Source organism: Tamandua tetradactyla, chromosome 18 (genome assembly GCF_023851605.1).
Source record: "Tamandua tetradactyla isolate mTamTet1 chromosome 18, mTamTet1.pri, whole genome shotgun sequence".
NCBI classification, from domain to species: domain Eukaryota; kingdom Metazoa; phylum Chordata; class Mammalia; order Pilosa; family Myrmecophagidae; genus Tamandua; species Tamandua tetradactyla.
This window is the reverse complement of record NC_135344.1, coordinates 5,598,781-5,621,756: the sequence shown is the minus strand read 5'-3', so window position 1 is coordinate 5,621,756 and position 22,976 is coordinate 5,598,781. Positions and strand designations below refer to the sequence as shown.

The 22,976-nt window shown below is 42.8% G+C and overlaps 1 protein-coding gene across 9 annotated transcripts in view; it reads left to right on the top strand.

Moving 5' to 3' along the window:
* ZNF236 (zinc finger protein 236) overlaps positions 1-22,976 on the top strand; it is a 190,625-nt gene that overhangs the window by 142,926 nt on the left and 24,723 nt on the right. For 8 of the 9 annotated variants that reach the window (XM_077135205.1, XM_077135204.1, XM_077135198.1 and 5 more), the window contains 2 exons: positions 13,346-13,477; positions 19,235-19,432. In XM_077135205.1, coding sequence (XP_076991320.1) covers positions 13,346-13,477; positions 19,235-19,432 — 330 coding nt within the window. The remainder of the gene's footprint in view (positions 1-13,345; positions 13,478-19,234; positions 19,433-22,976) is intronic. The other variant, XM_077135200.1, reaches the window with a different exon arrangement.

Here is a 22,976-nt window from a genome sequence, read left to right as displayed (position 1 = left end):
ATCAATCTTATTGATTTTCTCATAGAACCAACTTCTGGTCTTATTGAGTTTCTCTATTGTTTTCATGTTTTCAATTTCATTTATTTCTGCTCTGATCTTTGTTATTTCTTTCCTTTTACTTGCTTTGGGATTACTTTGCTGTTCTTTCTCCAGTTCTTCCAAGTGAACAGTTAATTCCTGCATTTTTGCCTTTTCTTCTTTTCTGATATAGGCATTTAGAGCAACAAATTTCCCTCTTAGCACTGCCTTTGCTGCGTCCCATAAGTTTTGATATGTTGTGTTTTCATTTTCATTCGCCTCTAGGTATTTACTAATTTCTCTTGCAATTTCTTCTCTAACCCACTTGTTGTTTAAGAGTGTGTTGTTGAGCCTCCATATATTTGTGAGTTTTCTGGCACTCCGCCTATTATTGATTTCCAACTTCATTCCTTTATGATCCGAGAAAGTGTTGTGTATGATTTCAATCTTTTTAAATTTGTTAAGACTTGCTTTGTGACCCAGCATATGGTCTATCTTTGAGAATGATCCATGAGCACTTGAAAAAAAGGTGTATCCTGCTGTTGTGGGATGTAATGTCCTATAAATGTCTATTAAGTCTGGCTCATTTATAGTAATATTCAGATTCTCTATTTCTTTATTGATCCTCTGTCTAGATGTTCTGTCCATTGATGAGAGTGGGGAATTGAAGTCTCCAGCTATTATGGTATATGTGTCTATTTCCCTTTTCAGTGTTTGCAGTGTATTCCTCACGTATTTTGGGGCATTCTGGTTCGGTGCGTAAATATTTATGATTGTTATGTCTTCTTGTTTAATTGTTCCTTTTATTAGTATATAGTGTCCTTCTTTGTCTCTTTTAACTGTTTTACATTTGAAGTCTAATTTGTTGGATATTAATATAGCCACTCCTGCTCTTTTCTGGCTGTTATTTGCATGAAATATCTTTTCCCAACCTTTCACTTTCAACCTATATTTATCTTTGGGTCTAAGATGTGTTTCCTGTAGACAGCATATAGAAGGATCCTGTTTTTTAATCCATTCTGCCAGTCTATGTCTTTTGATTGGGGAATTCAGTGCATTAACATTAAGAGTTATTACTGTTTGGATAATATTTTCCTCTACCATTTTGCCTTTTGTATTATATATATCATATCTGACTTTCCTTCTTTCTACACTCTTCTCCATGTCTCTCTCTTCTGTCTTTTTGTATCTGACTCTAGTGCTCCCTTTAGTATTTCTTGCAGAGCTGGTCTCTTGGTCACAAATTCTCTCAGTGACTTTTTGTCTGAGAATGTTTTAATTTCTCCCTCATTTTTGAAGGACAATTTTGATGGATATGGGAGTCTTGGTTGGCAGTTTTTCTCTTTTAGTAACTTAAATATATCATCCCACTGTCTTCTAGCTTCCATGGTTTCTGCTGAGAAATCTACACATAGTCTTACTGGGTTTCCCTTGTATGTGATGGATTGCTTCTCTCTCGCTGCTTTCAAGATCCTCTCTTTCTCTTTGACCTCTGACATTCTAACTAATAAGTGTCTTGGGGAACGCCTATTTGGGTCTAATCTCTTTGGGGTGCGCTGCACTTCTTTGATCTGTAATTTTAGGTCTTTCATAAGAGTTGGGAAATTTTCAGTGATAATTTCTTCCATTAGTTTTTCTCCTCCTTTTCCCTTCTCTTCTCCTTCTGGGACACCCACAACACGTATATTTGTGCGGTTCATATTGTCCTTGAGTTCCCTGATACCCTGTTCGAATTTTTCCATTCTTTTCCGGATAGTTTCTGTTTCTTTTTGGAATTCAGATGTTCCATCCTCCAAATCACTAATTCTATCTTCTGTCTCTTTAAATCTATCATTGTAGGTATCCATTGTTTTTTTCCATCTTTTCTACCTTATCCTTCACTTCCATAAGCTCTGTGATTTGTTTTTTCAGTTTTTCAATTCTTCTTTTTGATCAGCCCATGTCTTCTTCATGTCCTCCCTCAATTTATCAATTTCGTTTTTGAAGAGGTTTTCCATTTCTGTTTGTATATTCAACATTAGTTGTTTCAGCTCCTGTATCTCATTTGAACTATTGGTTTGTTCCTTTGACTGGGCCATATTTTCAATTTTCTGAGCATGATCCGTTATCTTCTGCTGGCGTCTAGGCATTTAGTCAGATTTCCCTGGGTGTTGGACCCCACAGGTTTAAAGATTTTTCTGTGAAATCTCTGGGTTCTGTTTTTCTTATCCTGCCCAGTAGGTGGTGCTCGTGGCACACGTTTGTCTACGGGATCCACCAGTAAAAGTTGCTGTGGGTCCTTTAACTCTGGAAAACTCTCACTGTAGGGGAGGTTCGGCAGCTGAAGCATCTTGGAGGAGTGCCAGCCGACCCGGGTGTCCAAACGCGGGGAGGGTCGCCAGCCACCACAGCACGTGAGAGCGCCCGACCGAATTTCCTAGTTGGCCCGGGGCGCCAAGCGTGGCGGAAGGGCGCCAGCTGTCGCAGCCCGGGAGAGTGCACTGTTCCCAGCCGGACCAGGGAGTCACATGTTTCGAAGGGACCCCCTGGTCACCGTTCTCCGCAGTCTGGGGATTTCCGACCCAACTCTCTCAGTTGGTCCGAGGGGCCTCGCGTGGTGGGGACGCCAGCCGCCACGGCCCAAGGGGACTGCCTGCCCAATTCTGCCAGCTGGCCTGGGAAGGAGGAAGGGAGGGACTCCGGCCGCTTGCCGTTCCGCCCAGGAAAGCCCACGCCCCTCGGTGATCTCACCGGAGCTGGTTTTCCCAGACAGTCAGCTGTTCCAGGATGGGGTACGCCGTCCCTTTGATCTCTGTCGTGGCTCCGGGAGCTGCTCTGTATTGTCTCCACTCCCCCAGTAGGTGTTCTGGAGGAGGAAAGGTGAGGGTGGCAAGGCTGTCGAGGCTGGTGGCGGAGGAGCCGGTGAAGGCGGGAGAGGGCACCGTGGTGGTTGGAGAGCCCCTGGAGCAGAAGGGGGAAGAGGGGAGAAGGAGGGCGGGCGGGTCGGCTGCTGCGGGGCATGGGCGCCGCACGGCGGGGCGGCGGACCTAACAACCACTCTTGACTAAATCACATCATCCAGGGAGATGATCTGATTACAATTTCAAACATACAGTATTGAATAGGGATTATTCTACCTTTATGAAATGGGATTTTGATTAAAACATGTCTTTTCTAGGGGGCATACATCTTTTCAAATCAGCACAAGAGTGTTATGTTAAATGTAAAGAGGGGGGGCAAATTCAGGCAATAGAGAAAAATATAAGATATAAAGGAAAAAAAAAGTTCTCTTAATTCTACCACCCAGACAGGCCTGCGATTACGTTTTAGTGTGCTTGTCCTTCCAGACCTTTATGTTTGTGTGCAGATATGTGTTTGAGAGCTGTCACAGAAGTGAGTGTGTGTGTACAATAATGTCATGCAAATTTTCCCCTCTTGATATATTGTACAGTATTTAGTTATGCAGCTCTATTTTATTTAATTTTTTCCTTACTGGGTGGCTTTAAGGCTTTGACAGTGGTATACAGATTTTCATGTAAAATTCCTACAAGTAGATGCTCTCACTCAAAGAATGTACATTTTTACATAATGTATTTAGCTTAGCTAAAACACTGAAAACATCTTTTACAGTTTAATTAGAAAAAAATCATTATGATAAATTGCAAATAATCAACTTATGATTAAATGTAAATTTTAATCAACTTACATGATTTTGAATAACTTTTTGATCAGAAATAGTCAGAAAGCCATTTATTTCCATGACTGTGAGAGTTTATTTCTGCTTATTAAATTATATCCCTTTGAGAATTATTTGCTGTAATTGAAAAACTGCAAGTTCAATCAGTGGTTCTCAGTATTTGCTGGGCTGTGTGTGTAAAGTCCATGAGTGCCAGGGTGGGCTGGATCAGGCTGGGTAGGCACTGCTACCCCCAGGAAGGGGCTCCAGAGACTCAACTGAGATGTTGGTATGACAGATGTCATGCCAAGACTGTGATGAGCTGATGACAGTGGCATGAAGCGTGACTGCAAACCAGGGCCAGATAGTGACATGGCTCAGTGCAGCCTGGTTTGGGGCACTTCCCTCATTGGTCAACCCAGGCTCTCATGCCTTCCAGACTTGTTTCCACTCATGTATCACCTCCAGTTTCTCCAGAATACTTGTCCAGGGGGTCCTGTGCTTCACAGACTTCAGCAGGTCCTGGTTGCCTGTACCCAAAGTCCGGATGTCCCCACTGGGGTCATGGGGCTTTCTGTGGTGTGGCCTCCAGGCCCTGCCTCCAGCCGACCCGCCCCCTGTGCTGTGGGCTCCAGACTTGTCCCCTGGACAGCCTGGGCTTCTCTTCCTGCCCTGGGACCAGCCACCATGCATGCCGGCCTGGCCTTCCCAAGACCCCGAGCCTTACCCTGCCGGCCTGCCCTGGGCCAGCCCCAGCTAAGAAGCCTGGCCAAGGCGGCAGCATAGCCACTAGTGGTCAGTTTCATATGGCTTCAGGAGATGAGCCAGGTGAGTTATCTGTCTCCAAACAAACTTTTGTAGGTTAAGTCAGATACATATTATTTCCCAGGTATTTTTTTAATGTCAAATATGGAAGTTTTAAAAATTTGTATTACTCAAATAGTATAAATTATACAGAAAAGCGTATTAAAATTATCCAGTAGAAATTATATAGCTTTACTTGAATCTCTTCTGCTAGGTGACAAACTTGATTGTAATACTCTGAAAACTTAAAAACTGAAAACAGACCAAAATCTTTCTTAGCTATATGAATGGTATTTTTTGAAATACAAGGAATTGTTATTCAAAGATCAGTGAACATGTAAGAAAATACCTATGAATATGTAACTTATTGTGATTGTTAATGATCATAAAATTTGATCTGAAAATCAGAATCATGAGAAATAAAACAGTTTCTAACTATGATTATTCTTAATCACTGAGTGACAAGTATTTAGGGCATGGTTCTTTGTCCCTTAAAAGTACCAACAGGTGCTCATTAAATCCAGTGAAAGAGCAAAGTAGCAGTACTGAAAGGATCAGGTGTAAAGAAATCAGATGATTCAGCATTATTCTGCAATTAAAATTTACTTCCATGTACATAAAAAAAAATCAAGATCTCTTGTAAGGAACCTAAAAGAAAGTAAAATAAACATTTTCATTATTATCAGTTAAAAAAGACATGAAAATAACTGAATATACAAGAAATATTTACTGTTTCTTATTCAATTCCAAGAAAGGAAATGGTCATAAAAACAGAGAGAGATAGTTTAATCCTAAAGGGCAAAGTCGAGTGCAGTTATAGAAAGTTAGAAGTTAAAAATAGCAAAAAAGTTTAGAAATAAATAGATTTTAGTACTTTTAATAAGTCCATACTTTGAAAATGGCCCAACTATAGAATTTTAAGTGGGATAGACGATCATTTTGATGCTGAAAAAAGTAGTTTATTGAAAAAAATTAATCTGTTGAAGTGAAAGTTAAAACGCAGGGATTCAACGCAGACTTTCATTAAATTTGGGGGGGAAATTATAAAGAATTAGTGGTTTATAAAGATTTATTTTTCAGTTGCAAACTTGAGTTGATATATAGTTGCCAAACTTAGTAAATGTGAGGGGTGGGAGAGATGGCTGGAGGCTGCTTGGCGGCTAGTATTTAGCTGTTTTGTATGGGGGTGCAAACATGCACTTAAATCTATTCAAGAAAGCAAAATGACTTCCAGTTCTGGTTCTGAGAAGAAAAAGCAGTATTGACCTGTTCATGAAGGAAATTCTATTTTATGTGAATTTTTGCATTTTTTATTTTTTAGCTCTGTTACTACAGGTAATTGACAATGTGCAAACATTTAAAGCTTGATGTTTAGATATGTAAATGTGGTTTTGGGGGTCTTAATGAAAGGTCAGATTTTGACTGTGGACTGAGTCAGAAGTGGATGTGTCTCATTCAGGTGAAAAGAGGCTAACTCTGTAGTAACAAAAAGTTACTTATAAATATAGTAACTAGAATTGGTCCATGCTGTTTTCAAACCTTCTTAATTTTATGCCTTTTTTAACCTTCTTCCAACTTTTTTTTTTTTTTTTTTTTTTTAAGAGAGAGGGAGGAAGGGAAGGAAAGACAGAGAAGGAAGGAAGGATGGAAGGAAGAAAGGGAAACATCTTTAAACATTTTCTTGTTTTATTATATTTTGTTTGTTTGTTTGTTTTTTACATGGGCTGGGGCCGGGAATCGAACCGAGGTCCTCCGGCACGGCAGGCAAGCACTCTTGCCCGCTGAGCCACCGCGGCCCGCCCCTTCTTCCAACTTTACTCATCTTGACCCTCTTTAGTCCTAAATGCCTTGAAAATTCCATCGAAGCAAAGTGTTTAGTTTGAGAGTTATATGGGGTAGTTGAATTGTGGATAATTGCTAAAGAATAAAGCACTTCTGGTGAAATTATGAATATAACAAATTGGGTTTATTTCCAGGTGCTCCTGACAATGTGGCCAACCTTTGGTTACTTTTTTTTTTTGCTGCTATTTACATTTTATTACCAAATTTGCATATAACAACTATTTTTTTTTTAATATTATTATTGTAGATAACAAGCAGACATACAAACATTCCTGACATGGTTACAATCAGTGACTCAGAATATCATCACTTGTATATTCATCACCATGATCATTTTTTTGAACATTTGCATCTCTGCAGCAAAAGAAATAAAAAAGAAAAAAAAAATCTCATACATACCATACCCTCATCCCTCCTCTCATTGACCACTAGTATTTCAATCTACTCAACTTATTTTTTTTAATTTTTTTAATTTAAAAAGTCTTTTAAAAAATATGACAAAGAAACACAAACATTCTTAACATATGATCGTTCCGTTCTACATATATAATCAGTAATTCACAATATCATCACATAGTTGCATATTCATCATCATGATCATTTCTTATTTGCATCAATTCAGAAAAAGAAATAAAAAGACAACAGAAAAAAATTCATACATACCATACCCCTTACCCTCTTCTTCGCCAATCACCAGCATTTCAATCTACTAAATTTATTTTAACATTTGTTCCCCCGTTATTTGTTTATTTTTAATCCATATTTTTACTAGTCCGTCGATAAGGTAAACAAAAGGAGCATCAGACACAAGATTCTCACAACCACACAGTCACACTGCGACAGCCATATCGTCATACAGTTATCTTCCAGAAACATGGCCACCAGAGCACAGCTCCACATTTTCAGGCAGTTCCCTCCAGCCTCTCCATTACCTCTTGACTAATAAGGTGATATCTATTTCATGCATAAGAATAACCTCCAGGATAACCTCTTGACTGTTTGAAATCTCTCAGCCACTGACACTTTATTTTGTCCATTTCGCTCTTCCCCCTTTTGGATGAGAAGATTTTCTCAGTCCCTTGATGCTGAGTTCCAGAATCATTCTAGGATTTCTGTCCCATGTTGCCAGGAAGGTCTACACCCCTGGAAGTCATGTCCCATGTAGAGAGGGGGAGGGTAGTGAGTTTGCTTGCTGTGTCAGCAGAGAGAGGCCACATCTGAGCAACAGAAGAGGTTCTCTTAGGGGTGACTTTTAGGCCTAATTTTAAGTAGGCTTAGCCTGTCCTTTGCGGGATAAAGTTTCATATGAACAAACCCCAAGATTTATTTTAACCTTTGTTCTCCCTATTATTTGTTTATTTCTTACCCATGTTTTTTACTCATCTGTCCATACTGTAGATATAAAAAGAGCATCAGACACAAGGTTTTCATAATCACACAGTCACATTGTAAAAGCTCTAAATCATTATACATTTATCTTTCAGAAACATGGCTATTGGAACATTAGCTCTACAGTTTCAGGTACTTCCCTCTAGCCACTCTAATGCACCATAAACTAAAAAGGGGATATCTATATAATGCATAAGAATAACCTCCAGGATATTCTTTCAGCCACTGATGCTTTATTTTGTCTCATTTCTCTCTTCCCCCTTTTGGTTGAGAAGGTTTTCTCAATCCCTTGATGCCGAGTTTTCTCTTTTATTGATACTGGCCATTCTAGTGGGTGTCAGATGATATCTCATTGTGGTTTTGATTTGCATTTCCCTAATAACCAGTGAAATTGAGCCTCTTTTCATGTGTCTTTTAGCCATTTATATTTCCTCTTCTGAGAAGTGTCTGTTCATGTCTTTTGCCCATTTTTAATTGGGTTGTTTGTCTTTTTGTTGTTGAGCTGAAGAATCTCTTTATGTATTTTGGATACTAGACCCTTATCTGATATGTGGTTTCCAAATATTGTCTCCCATTACTTAGGCTGTGCTGCCTCTTTACTTTCTTGACAGAGTTCTTAGATGCACAAAAGTGTTTACTTTTTTTGTTTTTGTTGTTTGTATGCTGTGTGGCTTGGGTCACATTTCATTTTTTTTCTATGCGAGTATCCTGTTGTTGAATTTTAGTTTATTTTGTTTTTTTTTTTCTTCATTTGCTTATTTGTTTTTTCTTTGGGAAATACATGGGCCAGGAATTGAACCTGGGTTTCCTGCATGGCAGTTGAGAATTCTACCACTGAACTACACTTGTACCCCAAAAAGTGTTTAATTTTGAGCCGTTCCCGTTTATCTGTTTCTTTCTTCAATGCTCGTGCTTTGAGTGTAAGATATAGGAAACTGCCTCCTGTTACAAGTTTTATAAGATATTTCCCTACATTTTCTTCTAAAAGTTTTATGGTTTTAGCTCTAGTTTAGGTCTTTAATCCATTTTGAGTTAACTTTTTATAAAGATGTGAGCTGTGGATCCTCTTTCATTCTTTTGCATATGGATTTCCAGTTCTCCAAGCACCATTTATTGAAGGGACTGCTCTGTCCCAGATGAATTTGTTTGACTGCCTTATCAAAGCCCTTGGTCAGACTTTCCCGAGCCAGGTTGTGTGTCAGAATTCCTGGGTCTCCCTAACAATGGAGGTGCTGTCATTCTGGGGTCTGGGGTAAGGCTGGAGCTCGTCTATCACTCGCCCCTCCATCCCGCATGACTCCAGGGTCATAGCCAGAGCAGGTGAGCCGGTGAGCGCTCGCCCCCTCCTTCTTGCTCATGCTCCTTGCTTGTTGCCTCCTGCTGCAATGTGTGTGTGCGCGTTTGTGCCAGGTCAGACACTAATTCCAGCATCCAAGTAAAACATATAAATGATGTTTCGATTGTGGTGTTGTAGCAGATTTGTGTTCCTGTTTCTGTGGGTGTAGCTAGTCAAATCAGAGCATTTGCATTAAGAACACTAAAGAATAGTAGTTGAAACACAAAAGAACTGATAAATTGCAGTGTATTCCATTTTTTTCCATTAAACTTTTAATTTTGAGATAATTGTGAATTGCATGCAATTGTAAGAAATAATAAAGATCCCACGTACCCTTACCTGTTTCTCCCAGTGGCAGCATGTTGCCACAACTCTAGAGTGGCATCACAGCCAGTAATACTGACTCTGGGGCACTCAAGATACAGGACATCTCCATCTTTCATAGCCACACCTGTGTCCCTCCTTGTGGTAGTTAGGTTCAGGTGTCAACTTGACCAGGTGAAGGTGCCTAGTTCTGTTGCTGTGGACATGAGCCAATGGTACGTGAACCTCATCTGTTGCTCATTACATCTGCAGTCGGCTAGGAGGCGTGCCTGCTGCAGTGAATGACGTTTGACTTAATTGGCTGGTGCTTAGAGAGATCTCAAGGTAGCACAGCCCAAGCAGCTCAGCATACCTCATCTCAGCACTCGCAGCTCAGCCCAGGCCTTTGGAGATGCAGAAAGGAATCACCCCAGGGAAAGTTGTTGGAACCCAGAGGCCTGGAGAGAAGGCCAACAGAGACCACCCTGAGCCTTCGCACGTAAGAAAGAACCTCAGATGAAAGTTAGCTGCCTTTCCTCTGAAGAACTATCAAAATAAATCCCCTTTTATTAAAAGCCAGCCCATCTCTGGTATGTTACATTCCAGCAGCTAGAAAGCTAGAACACTCCTTACCCCTGCCAACTACTGATCTGTGCTCCACCTCTGTGATTTTGTCATTGAAAGAATATTTGATAAATGACATTATACAGTATATAACCTTTTGTCTCTCAGCATAATTCTCTGGAGATCCATCCCAGCTGCTGTGTGCATCAATAATGGTTCCTTCTGACTGCTGCTTCGGGTTCCGTGGCATCGGTCTGCCTCAGATTATTTTAACATTCACCAGTACAAGAGCAGCTGGGTTGTGGTCAGGTTTTGAGTATTATTAATTCAGTATGATATTAGCTGCAGGTTTTTTGTAGATGTCTTCATCTAGTTGAGGAAATTTCACTCTAATCCTATTTTTCTGAGAGAAATCATGAGTGAGTATTAAATTCTGTCCAGTATTTTTTTCCCTGTATCGATTGATATGATCTTGTGATTTTTCTTCTTTATCCTGTTAATATGGTGGATTATATAGACTTATTTTCTAAATATTGAACTAGTCTTGCATCCTTGGAATTAACCCCACTTGGTTATGCTATATAATTCTTTTGTATATTGCTAACTACCATTTGCTAATATTTTGTTAAGGGTTTTTGCATCTATATTCATGAGGAATATTAGTCTGCAGTTTTCTTTTCTCTTTTTTCTTTGTACTTGTTGGGTTGTGGCATTAGGGTAATATTAGGTTTGCTTCATAAAATGAGTGGGAATTGTGTCCTCTTATATTTTTTAAGAAAGGATTATTTAGTATTTCTCATAGTTCTTTCACATTTTGTAGAAGTCTTTAGAAACCCTTTGAGAGCTCTTATTTGGGGGGGAGGTTAAATTATGAATTTGATAACCTTAGCAGTTATAGGGCTATTCAAATTATTTCATTATGGGTGAATTGTGATAGTTTTTGTTTTTTAAAGAGTTCCATTTCATTTTTTTATGTTTTTAGGTTGTTCATAGTACTTCTTTATTATCTGTTTGCTCTCTATAGGAACTGTACTGATATCCTTGTTTTTTCCCCAATATCCATAATTTATGTTTCCTTTTTTTTTTAAATCTGTCAGTCCTGCTAGAGATTTGTCAATTTTGTTGATCATTTCAAAGAAATAGCTGTTAGTACCATTGATTTTCTTGATTGTTTTTCTGTTTTCAGTTTCATTGATTTCTGTTAGTATTTTTATTATTTCCTTCCTTTATCTTGCTTTAGGTTTATTTTCCTCTTCATTTTCTAGATTCCTGATGTGGGAATTAGGTTATTGATCTGAGACATTCCATCATCTCTTAAAGTATGCAGTTAGTGCTATAAATTTCCCTCTCAACACTGCTTTAGCTGTATCCCATTGGTTTTGATATGTTGTATTTTCATTTTCATTCAGTTCAATATATTTTAATTTCCATTGAGACTTCCTCTTTGACACATGGATCATTTAGAAGTGTGCTGATTTCCAAGTATTTGTAGTTTTTCTTGTTATCTCACTGTTACTGATTTCTGGTTCCGTTGTAATGGAAGAACACACTCTGATTTCAGTTTTTTGGAATTTCCTGGGGTTTGTTTTGCAGCCAGGACATGATCTGCCTTGGTGTTTGGACACAATGTGTTTTCTGCTCTCATGAGGGTTCTGTGAGAGTCGGATCTGTCGGTTGATGGTGGTGAGGAGTTTGCCTCTGTCCTTGCTGTGTCTGTTGTTGAGAAAGGAGTGTTGCAGTCTCCAGTAAAAACTGTGCATTTGTCTGTTTCATTTTTCAGTTGTGTGACATTTTGTTTCATATATTTTACAGCTTTGTTATTTGATGCTGACACCTTTAGGATTTGGGTTGGAAAAATTTTTTGCAGTGATAATTTTGATGGACTGAAGCCTTAACCAAGGCATGAAACTAACAAAATTTTGTGAGCTTGGGTGGGTATAATTAATGAATAAATTATTTCAGAAAAAAAAAAAAGGAAAATATTTCAGAAGTTTCTTTTAAAGTTTGAATGAAATCAGTTCCCCAAATGTCAGTTTATGCTCTTTAAAAATACCAGTTTTTATGCTTTTCCCCCTTTATTTCTAATACTTATTTAATGAGCTTCTCAAGCATTTGGATTAGTCAGGATAGAATAAACATTACATAGTATTTGGGTTGCATAGAGTGTAAAAAAACAAAGTTTTATTCAGTGGTGAGTATGGGTCAGAAGGAATCCAAATCTGTTTTAGAAGCCCTCTGTTTTTTAGAATCATTGATGATTTTATAAATTTTATATTCTACCCCATAGAAATTCAGTGTTTGTAATCCATAGTTGGCTCCTCTAACCTACGACTTCCTCTCTGCTCTAACCACTCCCCTCACTCCACCTCGTTTATTCTCTCTTTTTCTCTCATGTTCAGACTCATTACAGCTGAACTCATGCTGGGTGATAATGGGGTCATCGTAGTCTGGAATGGTATACCAAAATTTTATTATCCATATAAACACATCTTTTATATATATATATCTATTTCAACAGCTTTATTGAGATATAATTTATATACCAAAAAGTTTGCCCATTTAAAGTGTATAAGTTAATGGTTTTTAGTGTATTTGCTGCATTGTACAACCATTACTGTAATCTAATTTTAGAAATGTTTCATTGCCCTGAAAAGAGATCTTGTCCCCCCTAGCAGCCACTCCCTGTACCCTCACCCTCTGCCCTGCTCCTCTTGGCACCCACTAGTCTGCTGATGAATTGGACTATTCTGGACATTTGTAGAAATGGGATCAGGCCATCTGTGGGTTTTGTGTGCCTGGCTTCCTTCACTTAGCACACTGTTGTCCAGGTTCATTTGTGAAGGAGCAGGTGTCAGGACTTCCTTTTTATGTCCAGATAATGACCATTGTATGGATAGCCCAGATTTTGTTGGTCCTTTCTCTAAGCCTTGGATACTGAGGCTATCCTGTTTTCTCACTGCCAAGAGGCACCTGTGGGGGGCTCTCCACGAGGGGGGCTTTCCACGGGGGGCTCTCCACGGGGGGGCTCTCCACGGGGGGCTCTCCACAGGGGGCTCTCCACGGTGGGGCTCTCCACGAGGGGGGCTCTCCATGGGGGGGCTCTCCACGGTGGGGCTCTCCATGGGGGGGCTCTCCACGGGGGGCTCTCCACGGTGGGGCTCTCCATGGAGGGGCTCTCTGCTAGGGGTGGTGGGAGGGCTGAGTGGGAAGCGTTTCAGGGACCCCAAAGGGGTATCTGCTCAAGGGGTGTTCCTCAGAGCTCCTGAGTGGACGCCCAGGAGTGGAACTGCTTGGTCGTGCAGCCACGCGCTCCATCCCACTTCTTGAGGAACTGCCAATTCCGTTTCCAAAGTGGCTGCACCATAAAAGGTCATTTAAAATATCCCTTGACTTGATAACCTCATGGCTTCTGGAATGGCACTCTTCTTTTCCAGGGCCAGCAGTTCCCGGCGCTGCTCACGGAGCCGTCTCTGGCGGGCCAGGCTGGGGCGGGCTCGCAGCAGGTGATCCTGGTGAGCCATGGCGCGCCCTCGCCCTCGGCAGGCTGTGAGGAGATAGCCTACCAGGTGGGTGCCCGCCCCGCTGCCCACGCAGACTGTCCCTGGTGGGTAGTTTGCTCTAATTCATAACCTCAAACACTCTCCTTATTTACCTCTCTACTAACTCGTTAATAAAGCTCTTTCGTCTCAACAGGGAAACTACTTACCTGCTTTACAGCTAGGAATTTTTCCTTCATCTGAAAACCTCTGACATTTTGATTGGGTTTGTTTACTTGGGTCTGCTCATCATTTCTTCAGTTAATGTTTGAATGCTAACTGTATGCCAGTGTGGCTCACGGTGCTGCAGTGGGGGCAAAATAGACAATAAACAAATGTACAGCACAATGTCAGGAACCAGTGTCCGAAGAGAAATGACACTGGGAGGGGCTGGGGGTGGTGGAAGGGCTGAGTGGGGCGGGCGTCGGGGACCCCGAGGGGGTGTCTCCAGAACCTGCGTGACTCCAGGGTGTGCAGCTCTGTGAGGAGCAGGGCGTGTGTGCAATAGTGGCTGACACTAGGTTGATTTATTTGGTGATTTTGTTTTTTAATACCACAAAAGTAGTTATAGCGATCAATTGTACCTAGTTTCAAATGTGCTCATATCTTATATTTGCCCACCGAGCAGACATCACATGACCACTTACTTGCATTTAGTTCTTTTGTAGGTTTTCTTATAAGGCCTTTGCTGGTTCTTTTAGGTCTCATTGTACCTTTGCATATGCACGTGTGTGCATGCATGAAAATTTGTTGTGTAACTTGTCTTTTTCTTAAAATACATGTTTTTCGGGGCCAAAATTTGTAGTAAATGATAGTGATAAATATGGAGGGAAGCTATAGAGAAAAAACTCTTACCTTAAAATGTTCAGAGTCAGAACTAAAGCACAGAATCTCTTAAAGTTTCATTAAACTTTATACTTAAGCATTTATAGCAAATCCTTTGAGGATTATCAGTTTTTCAGTTGAACAAGAACTTTTTCATACATTGCATGTAACCGGCACTGGTGATCCCTCCCTTCCACCAGTTTGGGTTGAGTAACTAGAGTTTCTCTAGTCAACTTTCATTGTGTATAGCTTTAACATTTTGGGGGGGGCTTCCCCAAGATCACTCTCAGGTTCCATGACCCTTTAGAGGGACTTAGCTCAGAGGAATCTGTTATCCTCATGGTGCAGTTTAATACATGGTAGGGATATGCAGACACATGGAATTCGGGGAGACCAGGGCTTAGCTGAACCTCATCCCCTGCACTATTGTGCAAACAGTGATGTGTAGACACAGGCACAGACAGCTGCCAGCCAGGGAAGCTCGTGGATCACATGAGCCTGGCGAAGTGCCTGGCCTTATTTCCTCGGGCCACACCCCAGCCCTCCCCAGGGGTCCAAGTAGACATCCACCCTGAATCACCCCTGAGCATAGAGGGTCTGTCTTGGACATGGCCCATGGTCCTGGGGGCACAGAAACACTCTTATCAGACAGGAGGGCCAGGGGGCTTGGACGGCACCTCCAGAAGCCAGAGTGCGACACCCCAAGTCTGCTGATCTAACCATTTGTCTCACACAATTGAGTGCCCAGAAGAAAAAGCATTGGCTTCTTGACCACCCTTCTTTTTAATCTGTCAGGATTAAAAAGTATCGTGAGACCTATTCGTCTCATGTGCTCAAGATTCAGTTCTTAACTGGTAACTGGGACGTTCCATGCATGATTGCTCTGTCTTATGCGACCAGTAAACATGGCCACTTTGCTATTCTTGTAATCTGTTGATTTTCCAGCATTTGATTTAATATAGCTAGAATGTTTCATAGATGAGTTCTATATTAAAGTTAGTTTACAGTGTTTCCACTGAACTTCTGTTTCATTTTAACTTCCATTTTAATCATAGCCTGTCATGAGAGAAACTGAATATTAAAACTTGATCTAGCTTGTGATTTTTTTCAAAATTTGAAATGTTGATTTGCTTACAACATGAAGTAGCTCCATAGTCGCATGTGTGAGTGATGAACAGGGAACCCCACCCCCACCCCCACCCCCACCCCAGCCAGGTTCTGTTCGCCCACAGCCCTCTGACTTAGTCCCCAGGACACAAGGAGTGCCTGGCATGGAGAGGGTCGCCCCAGCACCGTCCCCCTCCGTGAGCCTGCCTGTTTCCACTTATTGGCGTGAGATGGGGCCCCTGTGGCCATGTCCTCGTGGACGTCCTTGTCTGCGCTGGAGAGTGCTGACCACACCATTTGCACCCTTGCTCCTGGTCCTGGTTCCCCAGTTTAGGACCCAGCTGGCACGAGGACAACTGTGCCCATGGGGCACCTCAGTCTCCACGCAGGGCACACCCGGCAGTGCCCGCGGGCAGCCCCCAGCCCAGGCACACTGCAGGAGCTTCTCGGGTCTGGGTCAGTCCCTGCAGCAGGCGTCTGCCCTAAAAGAGGATGGTCTGCCTTCTGTACAAACACGAAATGGCTGATTTCTTTCAGGCCCTTCCCGGTTAGGGTCAGGAGAGCTGGCATGACCTTGAGCTGTAAATTCAGAGGCTTTATGAGCTGGTTCCTGGCTCCTTTCTTGAGCTTGGAGCCCCTTCCACAGTTTCAGACCTTTCTCCTCTGGCTCACGGCTTAAAGGAACGCAGCTTTCTTTTTAAAGTATTGTTTGCACCCGCCGGTCAGGCACCAGAGGCCAGGTTCTTTTCCAAGCACTTCCCAGGTAGTATTTCTTGGAGCTCTCACCCAGGCCTGGAAGGTGTTTGTGCTGCCGTGGCCATGTTGCCATGAGGAAACGATCCAAAGGCAGCTTGGGATGACTTAAGAGTAAGAGGCAGCATGAGTCCCCTGCTTTTGAGCCTTGCTCTCCTTGATGCCACAGTTTAGACCAGACCAGAAAAAGGTAGTTGTAATGTGCTCCTACCTGGGCTTCCTGTTAATTGAGATTAACAGATCTCAGCTGGATCAACTTTACTGAAAGGTTAGCTCAGACGAGGTTTGGAGTCAGAAGGGTGGTTCTGTATAAGGCCACATTCCCCAGAAATTTCTGCCTCCTCTTAGTTTCCCGAATGGTTCTGAGGGCCTGCCAACGCCAGGGGTGGGTGCAGAGGCTGCTAGACCAGGAGCACCTTGTCTCTGGTGCACTAGGACACAGGTACAGTGCTGCTGCCGCGAGGGCCCCTGCTCTCCCCAGCCCTCCCTGTCCTTCCTGCCGCCTCCTCCCTCCTCCCTCCTCTCTCCTCTTCCCCCCCACCCCCTCCTCCTGCCTTCCCTGTCCTTCCCAGCCCCTCCTTTGCTTCTCCCTCCTCCCCCACACTTCCCCATGCCTAGCCCCTTCTCCCCAACCCCTCCTCCTCTTCCCCCTCTCCCTCACCTCCTTAGCAGCCAGGGGACTCATGCTTGAGAGAGGAGCAAAGGTGTAAGCTCCATCCTGCTGCCCCAATTGGCCAGAAAACGTGGTGCAAGAGGCAAGCATTTATAACCCTGTGTTCTAGTTCGCAACCTGCTGGAATGTGATATACCAGAAACAGAATGGCTTTTAAAAGGGGACTGTATTAAGTTGCAAGTTTACAGTTCTAAAGCCATGAAAATGTCCAAATTAAACCAAGGCTATAGAAACGTCCAATCTAAGGCATCCAGGGAAAGATACCTTGGTTCATGAAGGCTGATGACGTCCAGGGTTTCTCTCTCAACTGGAAAGGCACATGGCTCACGTGGCTGTTGACATCTGCTAGCTTTCTTTCCAGGCTCCTTGTTTCATGAAGCTCCCCGGGGGCATTTTCCTCCTTCATCTCCAGAGGCCTCTGGCTTCCTGGGTTTTTGTGGCTCTGAAACTTTTTCTAAAATGGTTCCCTCCTAAAGGGCGACCCACCTTGAGTGGGTGGAGACACATCTCTATGGAACCCATCTCATCAAAATTTACCACTCACGATTGGGTGGGTCATATCCCATGGGAACAGTCAAAAAGCTCCCACCCAGCAATATTGAATGAGGATTAAAGAACATGGCTTTTCTGGGGTCCACAAGAGATTCAGAAATCTTTGAATGATTTAAAAGATTTTTAAATCAAATGCTACATTCAGTCTTTAACATAGTTTTCCCTCCTCTTTGGGCAGGTATGATTTTAGCAAATCCCTAGAAAGATCTAGATCCTTTTCAGATTTTCATATATACGTAGTTCTGAAATTCATCAGTACACTTGAGATTTTGCTCTGTTGTGGCTGTCAAAGCCGTGAACTTGAAAGTACTAAGTTTTCTTTTTACTGCTTCCAATGAGGTGGCAAAATATTTTCCAGAGTAGCTTTGACCTTTGGCTGGTTTGTTTGTCTTTCCTTGAATGATGTAGATCGGATATTGAATTCTCACTTCTGAGAAATGAAATGCTTGATTCGGAAACAATTTCCTCTGTATACTTTTTTAGTTACTATGACATGATAAATATTTGAAAATTGATAGAGAATATTAGCATTATTAACTACAGACTTCTGTTATGGTAGTCATTATGTGTCATTTGTTTTAATCATATGGTTTCTTTATCTGTAGTTACATAATAGCTCTGAGTATCTTTTATTCCAATGGTTTTCAAACTTTTTAAAATAAGTTACCTTATTAGACAATTGTTTTTGTAGAGTTACAGATAAATCATGCAGAAAACACAAAGTTCCCATATTTTTGACTCAGAAAAATATCTTATTCAGATTCTACATACAGATTTCTTTTCTTTACATTCACACACACACACATGTGGACCCATACACACCTGAAATAACTGGCACAAAATAATACCTGCCCTGTGTACAGCGTCTTCTCTCTTCTGGCCTTTTCTGTTTTGTTCCATTTTTCTACACATATGGACTCTTTTTATTATAACACACGTTAACAATGTCAGAACACATAGTAGAAGTCTTTTGTAGCTTTATTTATCTTTTATGTTGATCTGTTTCTGCATATTTCAGTATTTTGAAAAAGTATTTGATAAACTAAGAGTAATAAAAATGTTACTTAATCCCAGCAATTTTCTTCCTGATTGTTTCTAAGTTTTCTTTAATTAAAGTACCTGAATAGGAATTGTCACCTGCAAAACTGAGCTCAATGATTTACAGAGCTGAGTTATCAATCTCTCCCACTTTATTTGTTTCTTTCAAGGGATGGTAGTATCCCATTACTGATTGGTTGTGAGCCACAGTTTTGGGGAAAATGCTTTAGTCCAATCAAAAGCCCAAAACATCTTTGGCTATTAAGAATTATTTATGGGGCAGTTTGTGGAGAAAGATCAGCCAAAGCAGTGGCCTTTTCTGGCTGTACCATTTACATGTGAGTAAGCCCAAACCACTACTCCTACTAGTTAGCATTTCTTGAATGCTTGCCATGCGCCAGGGACTGTTCTCAGCTCCTTACATCACTGTCACTTATTTAGTCTTCTAGTAGGTAGGCGATACTAGTTTTGTAGGCAAAGAGGCAGGCCCAGAGTCCTTAACTGTTCAGCCCACTGTGGCTGCAGTGGTTGGTGTTGGGGCTGGAATTTGCACCAAGGAGGTCTGGCTCCAGAGTGCACTTACTGAACCAACTTTCTGTCCTCTAAGTCAGCCTTCAGTCAGTATACTTCAATCTGCATACTTCAATCAGCTTGTCTTCCAAGCTCCCCCATGCCATTTCCCCATGATCCAGTCTCCTGCCTGCAGCCCACACAGCAGATGCCCTGCGGGCCAGGCCTCTTGGTCTCTCTTTATTTTGCTTGTCCTAGTGAGCTCACAGTGAAGTGGTCCATATATGCACCTGTGGGGGTAACGCCGTGGAATTCCTGCTTTGCTCCAGGTAACTGATGTCTCTCCAACCCTGGCCAAGGGTGGTCAGCCCGAGAAGGAGGGGCGGGTGCACCAGTGCCTCGAGTGTAGCCGCACCTTCTCCTCGGCCACGATGCTGGTGCACCACAGCAAGGAGGTCCATGGCCAGGAGCGCATCCACGTCTGCCACGTCTGCAGTAAAGCCTTCAAACGGGCCACCCACCTGAAGGTAGGTGCTTTGCTGCCCACCCATCCCAGGGGTGCTCGTGACCTAAGAGGAAGGACCCACGATGGTTCTCTGAGGTTTACGTAAAAGCCACAGTCTCACTAGCAGAAAGGTTGATGAATATAATTGCATTCATCAAGTTGCTTTAGTTTTCGAAGGTGTAGTGTGGAGTAGAAATTAATACACTGCATATTCACGTGCAATTCAGATGCAAATTAAAATAACACCAATGCCATTTCTAACCTATAAAACTGGGAAACATTTAAAAATCTATCGGCACATATTGGTGCAGTTGTGGGGAAGCAAGCACTCTCCTTGCTCGTGTGAGTACAGAGAGTCCCTACTTCCTGTAGGGGGCTTAGGTAGGGCCTGGATGCCTGCACTGGGGAGCTGGCCCCAAAGATCCACCTTTAACCACACAAAAAGTCACAGGTACCAGGACACTTGTTGCAGCATTCTTCTAACCGAAAATAACGGTTCCACCTGAGTGCCTCTCTTACAAGAGCCTTTGAATGAACTGCAGCACCCACCTCCACAGCAGAGCACAGGCAGCAGAGGTGCATGGGGAGGGCCTCATGGGGCACCTGGGGTGCCCCATCAGTCACTGGGCCCAAAGCCGCGCCCCATCAGTCACTGGGCCCAAAGCCTCGCCCCACCATGCCGCCACCTCCTGTGTCCAAACCCTCATACTGTCACCGTTAAGGAGGGCCTCGTAGATCCCAAAGGCCTGTAAGCCAGTCAGTCAGGAATCATAGATTTCTGTCCTAGACCTGCAGCTAGTGCTTCTCTATCTGCTTTCTGAGTTTAGGAACCCCTATCTTAATCTTATTTAAAAAGAGGACTCTGCATATTTACCATACTGAATATAAGATTGGCTTTCTTACGAAGGGCTACAGCAGTGAGATTGGTACGTGGAATTGCTCCACTGTCAGACTGCTGTTGGACTTTGACCCTAGTAGCTAGTGCCTGTAACCTGGGACAAGCCACCGAACACTGACAGCTGCAGTGTCCTGATTTGTAAAATAAGAACATTAATACTTACATTTTATGGTTGTTTTTGAGGAATGTAAATAATCCATAGAAAGTGTTTAGCACAATGCTTAGCTCATGGTAGAGAACACAGAAATTAAGGCTACAGTGATTTCTGGCAGAGAATAGGTCCTGTAAAGAGGCAATAGAATAAAAGTGATTAAGAACAATTTTTAAAGATGTTTTAAATAACCTATATTACTATATGTAATCCATAGCCTTTCCATAAACATTCTGAAATGGTATTATAACATTTGAAAGGTTAGATCTGGCACTTTTAGTGCCTGTGACCTTCAAAAATTTGGGATTTAAAAAAATTACATTTTGCCAGAAAGTAAGGAAATTCCAGGAATAAAGAAAGGGAGGGAAAAAGCTATACACCCGTGGCTGAAGCTGGAGGTGTGAGTAACAGCTGAAGTGAAGTCATGTTGGCATAGAACCCTAAGCATAAAGTAAACATCCAGGAGTCCATATTTAGGTAAGTAAGTGACTCCATTTTCTAAAGGGAGAGGAAGAGACAAATATCCTGTACAGAAGAGTCCCCAGATGTAGGTAGACACACTGCTGTTGGGGTAGAGCTCCCCACTCCCAAGTGTGGGCTGTGAAGGGTGGCTTCCTCCCAAAGGGCGCAGAGAGTGGGGAAGGAGAAGCCGGCGGCCAGCCCAGCAGTGGCGGATGCTGCTCTGTACTGGACCCACCGCGCGAGAATGAGAAAGGCACCTCCCCTCCCCAAGCCCACCACCCAGCCTAATCAGGAGCAAAATGACAAATCCCACCTGAGGGTCCTCCTACAAAATCCCATACCAGTACCCTTCAGTCCTGTCAAGGTCATCAAAACAAGGAAAGCCCAAGAAACTATGCCAGCCTAGGGGAGTCTAAAGAGACACAACAACTAAATCTAATATGGGATCTTGGGACAGAAAAAGATGCTGGGGAAACTAATGAAATCTGAAGAAAGGATGGACTTGGGTTAAGAATGACAGGTCCACACCTGTCCCTTAGCTGTGATGCGTTTGGCCACTGGTACCACTCGTGGAGGACCTGGGTGAGGGTAGGTGGGAGCTCTGCCCAGCCAACTGTTCTGAAGCGTGGAGTCTGTTAGTAGAGAACATCCCCTGCCTCAGAAGGGCACTAGCTGTGGAGCAGAAGCCGCAAGTGCGGGAAATGGAGACATGCGCAGATGGTATGGGGGCTCTGGTCTGGAAACTGTACCCTGGGCTTGCAGGCTCAGGGGCTCTGCTTTGGGCAGCGTGTCCAGAGGAGGACTGAAACCAAGCCGCCAGCATGGGAAGGCAAGGCTGGACGCCGCCACGTGCTCGTTCACACTAGGTGCTGCAGTCGGAGGGGCTGGCGCCTTGAACCCGCGCCCAGTGACGGACTCTGGGCTCGTTCGGTTTGTCCTCCATGCGTTGGTGGTGGTTTTTAGTGTGTGGGGGACTAGACCATGGAAGAGTTCTGTTAACCTCACTTCCAGTTCTCTGGCCTTGGGCCCCCTGACCTCTCCTCTCAGGGTCCACCTAGCCATGGGGCCAGGGTCTGAGGCCCACCCACTCTTCACCCTGCCTGAACAAGGCCTATACCTAAGTCTCCTTGACTTTCTAAATCTCACCCCAGCCCCCTGCCCCTGCTAATGTGGAATGTATAAATTACTTCAGTTAGTTAGGTTTTACTAAATTGTAGCATATATTAATAGGAACCCAATAAGCTCCACTGCATAACATGCCCCCTCTTAGGAATTCATTCCTTGCTGTAGCATGGTGAAGCCAAGAGGCATTACTGATAAGTGTGTTAATCCAGCCAAGCTTGTTGTACTATGGAATTCTTTCTTGGAGAACATTTGTTCATAGGGCGCAGTCAAATGCTCATTCCATCTATTTTAGACAAGTTTGTAAATCTTTGCTCTGTTCTACTTTGTTTTGATCTCATAGTTTAACTATCTGGGGATGACCCTGGTTCTCTCATTTCTAAGATCTTTGCCTCAATTCTGACTTCAGAGAGTTGCATTTGCTGTACTTTGAGGGCTCCCTAGTGTCCTGGTGAGAAACCCACGTGCCCCACGTGCCTGAACAGATCTGGAGATTACCTTGGAGCCTGGTTTAAGTCCTGGTAAGCTGGTGCCTCTGACGTTCTGTCATAGAAGCCTTGTGCTGTAAGTCAGGAGCCCTACAGCAGCTCCTGGACTAAACCATCAGTTACAGCCAGTCGAGGCAGCTGGGCTGTGGACTCTCATCCACAGAGGCAGTGCGTTTCCTAACAGCCACTGATACGATTGTCTGTCTCCTCCTCGCCTGCTATCCGTATACAAAGATAAAAGGCTCGCTCGTTGATTCCACAGTCATTAATTAAATTCTTCCAGTGTATCAGGCACTGAGCCCCACATAGTAAGGAATAAAAGGATGTCCATAGCATCATGGTAAAATTTGTAAAATATTTGTGTTATTTGACAAATCTGAGTTAATTTGAAGTTGTAATATTCCCAAGTAGCTGTTCAGTTTTGTCATAAAGATAATAAAATCAA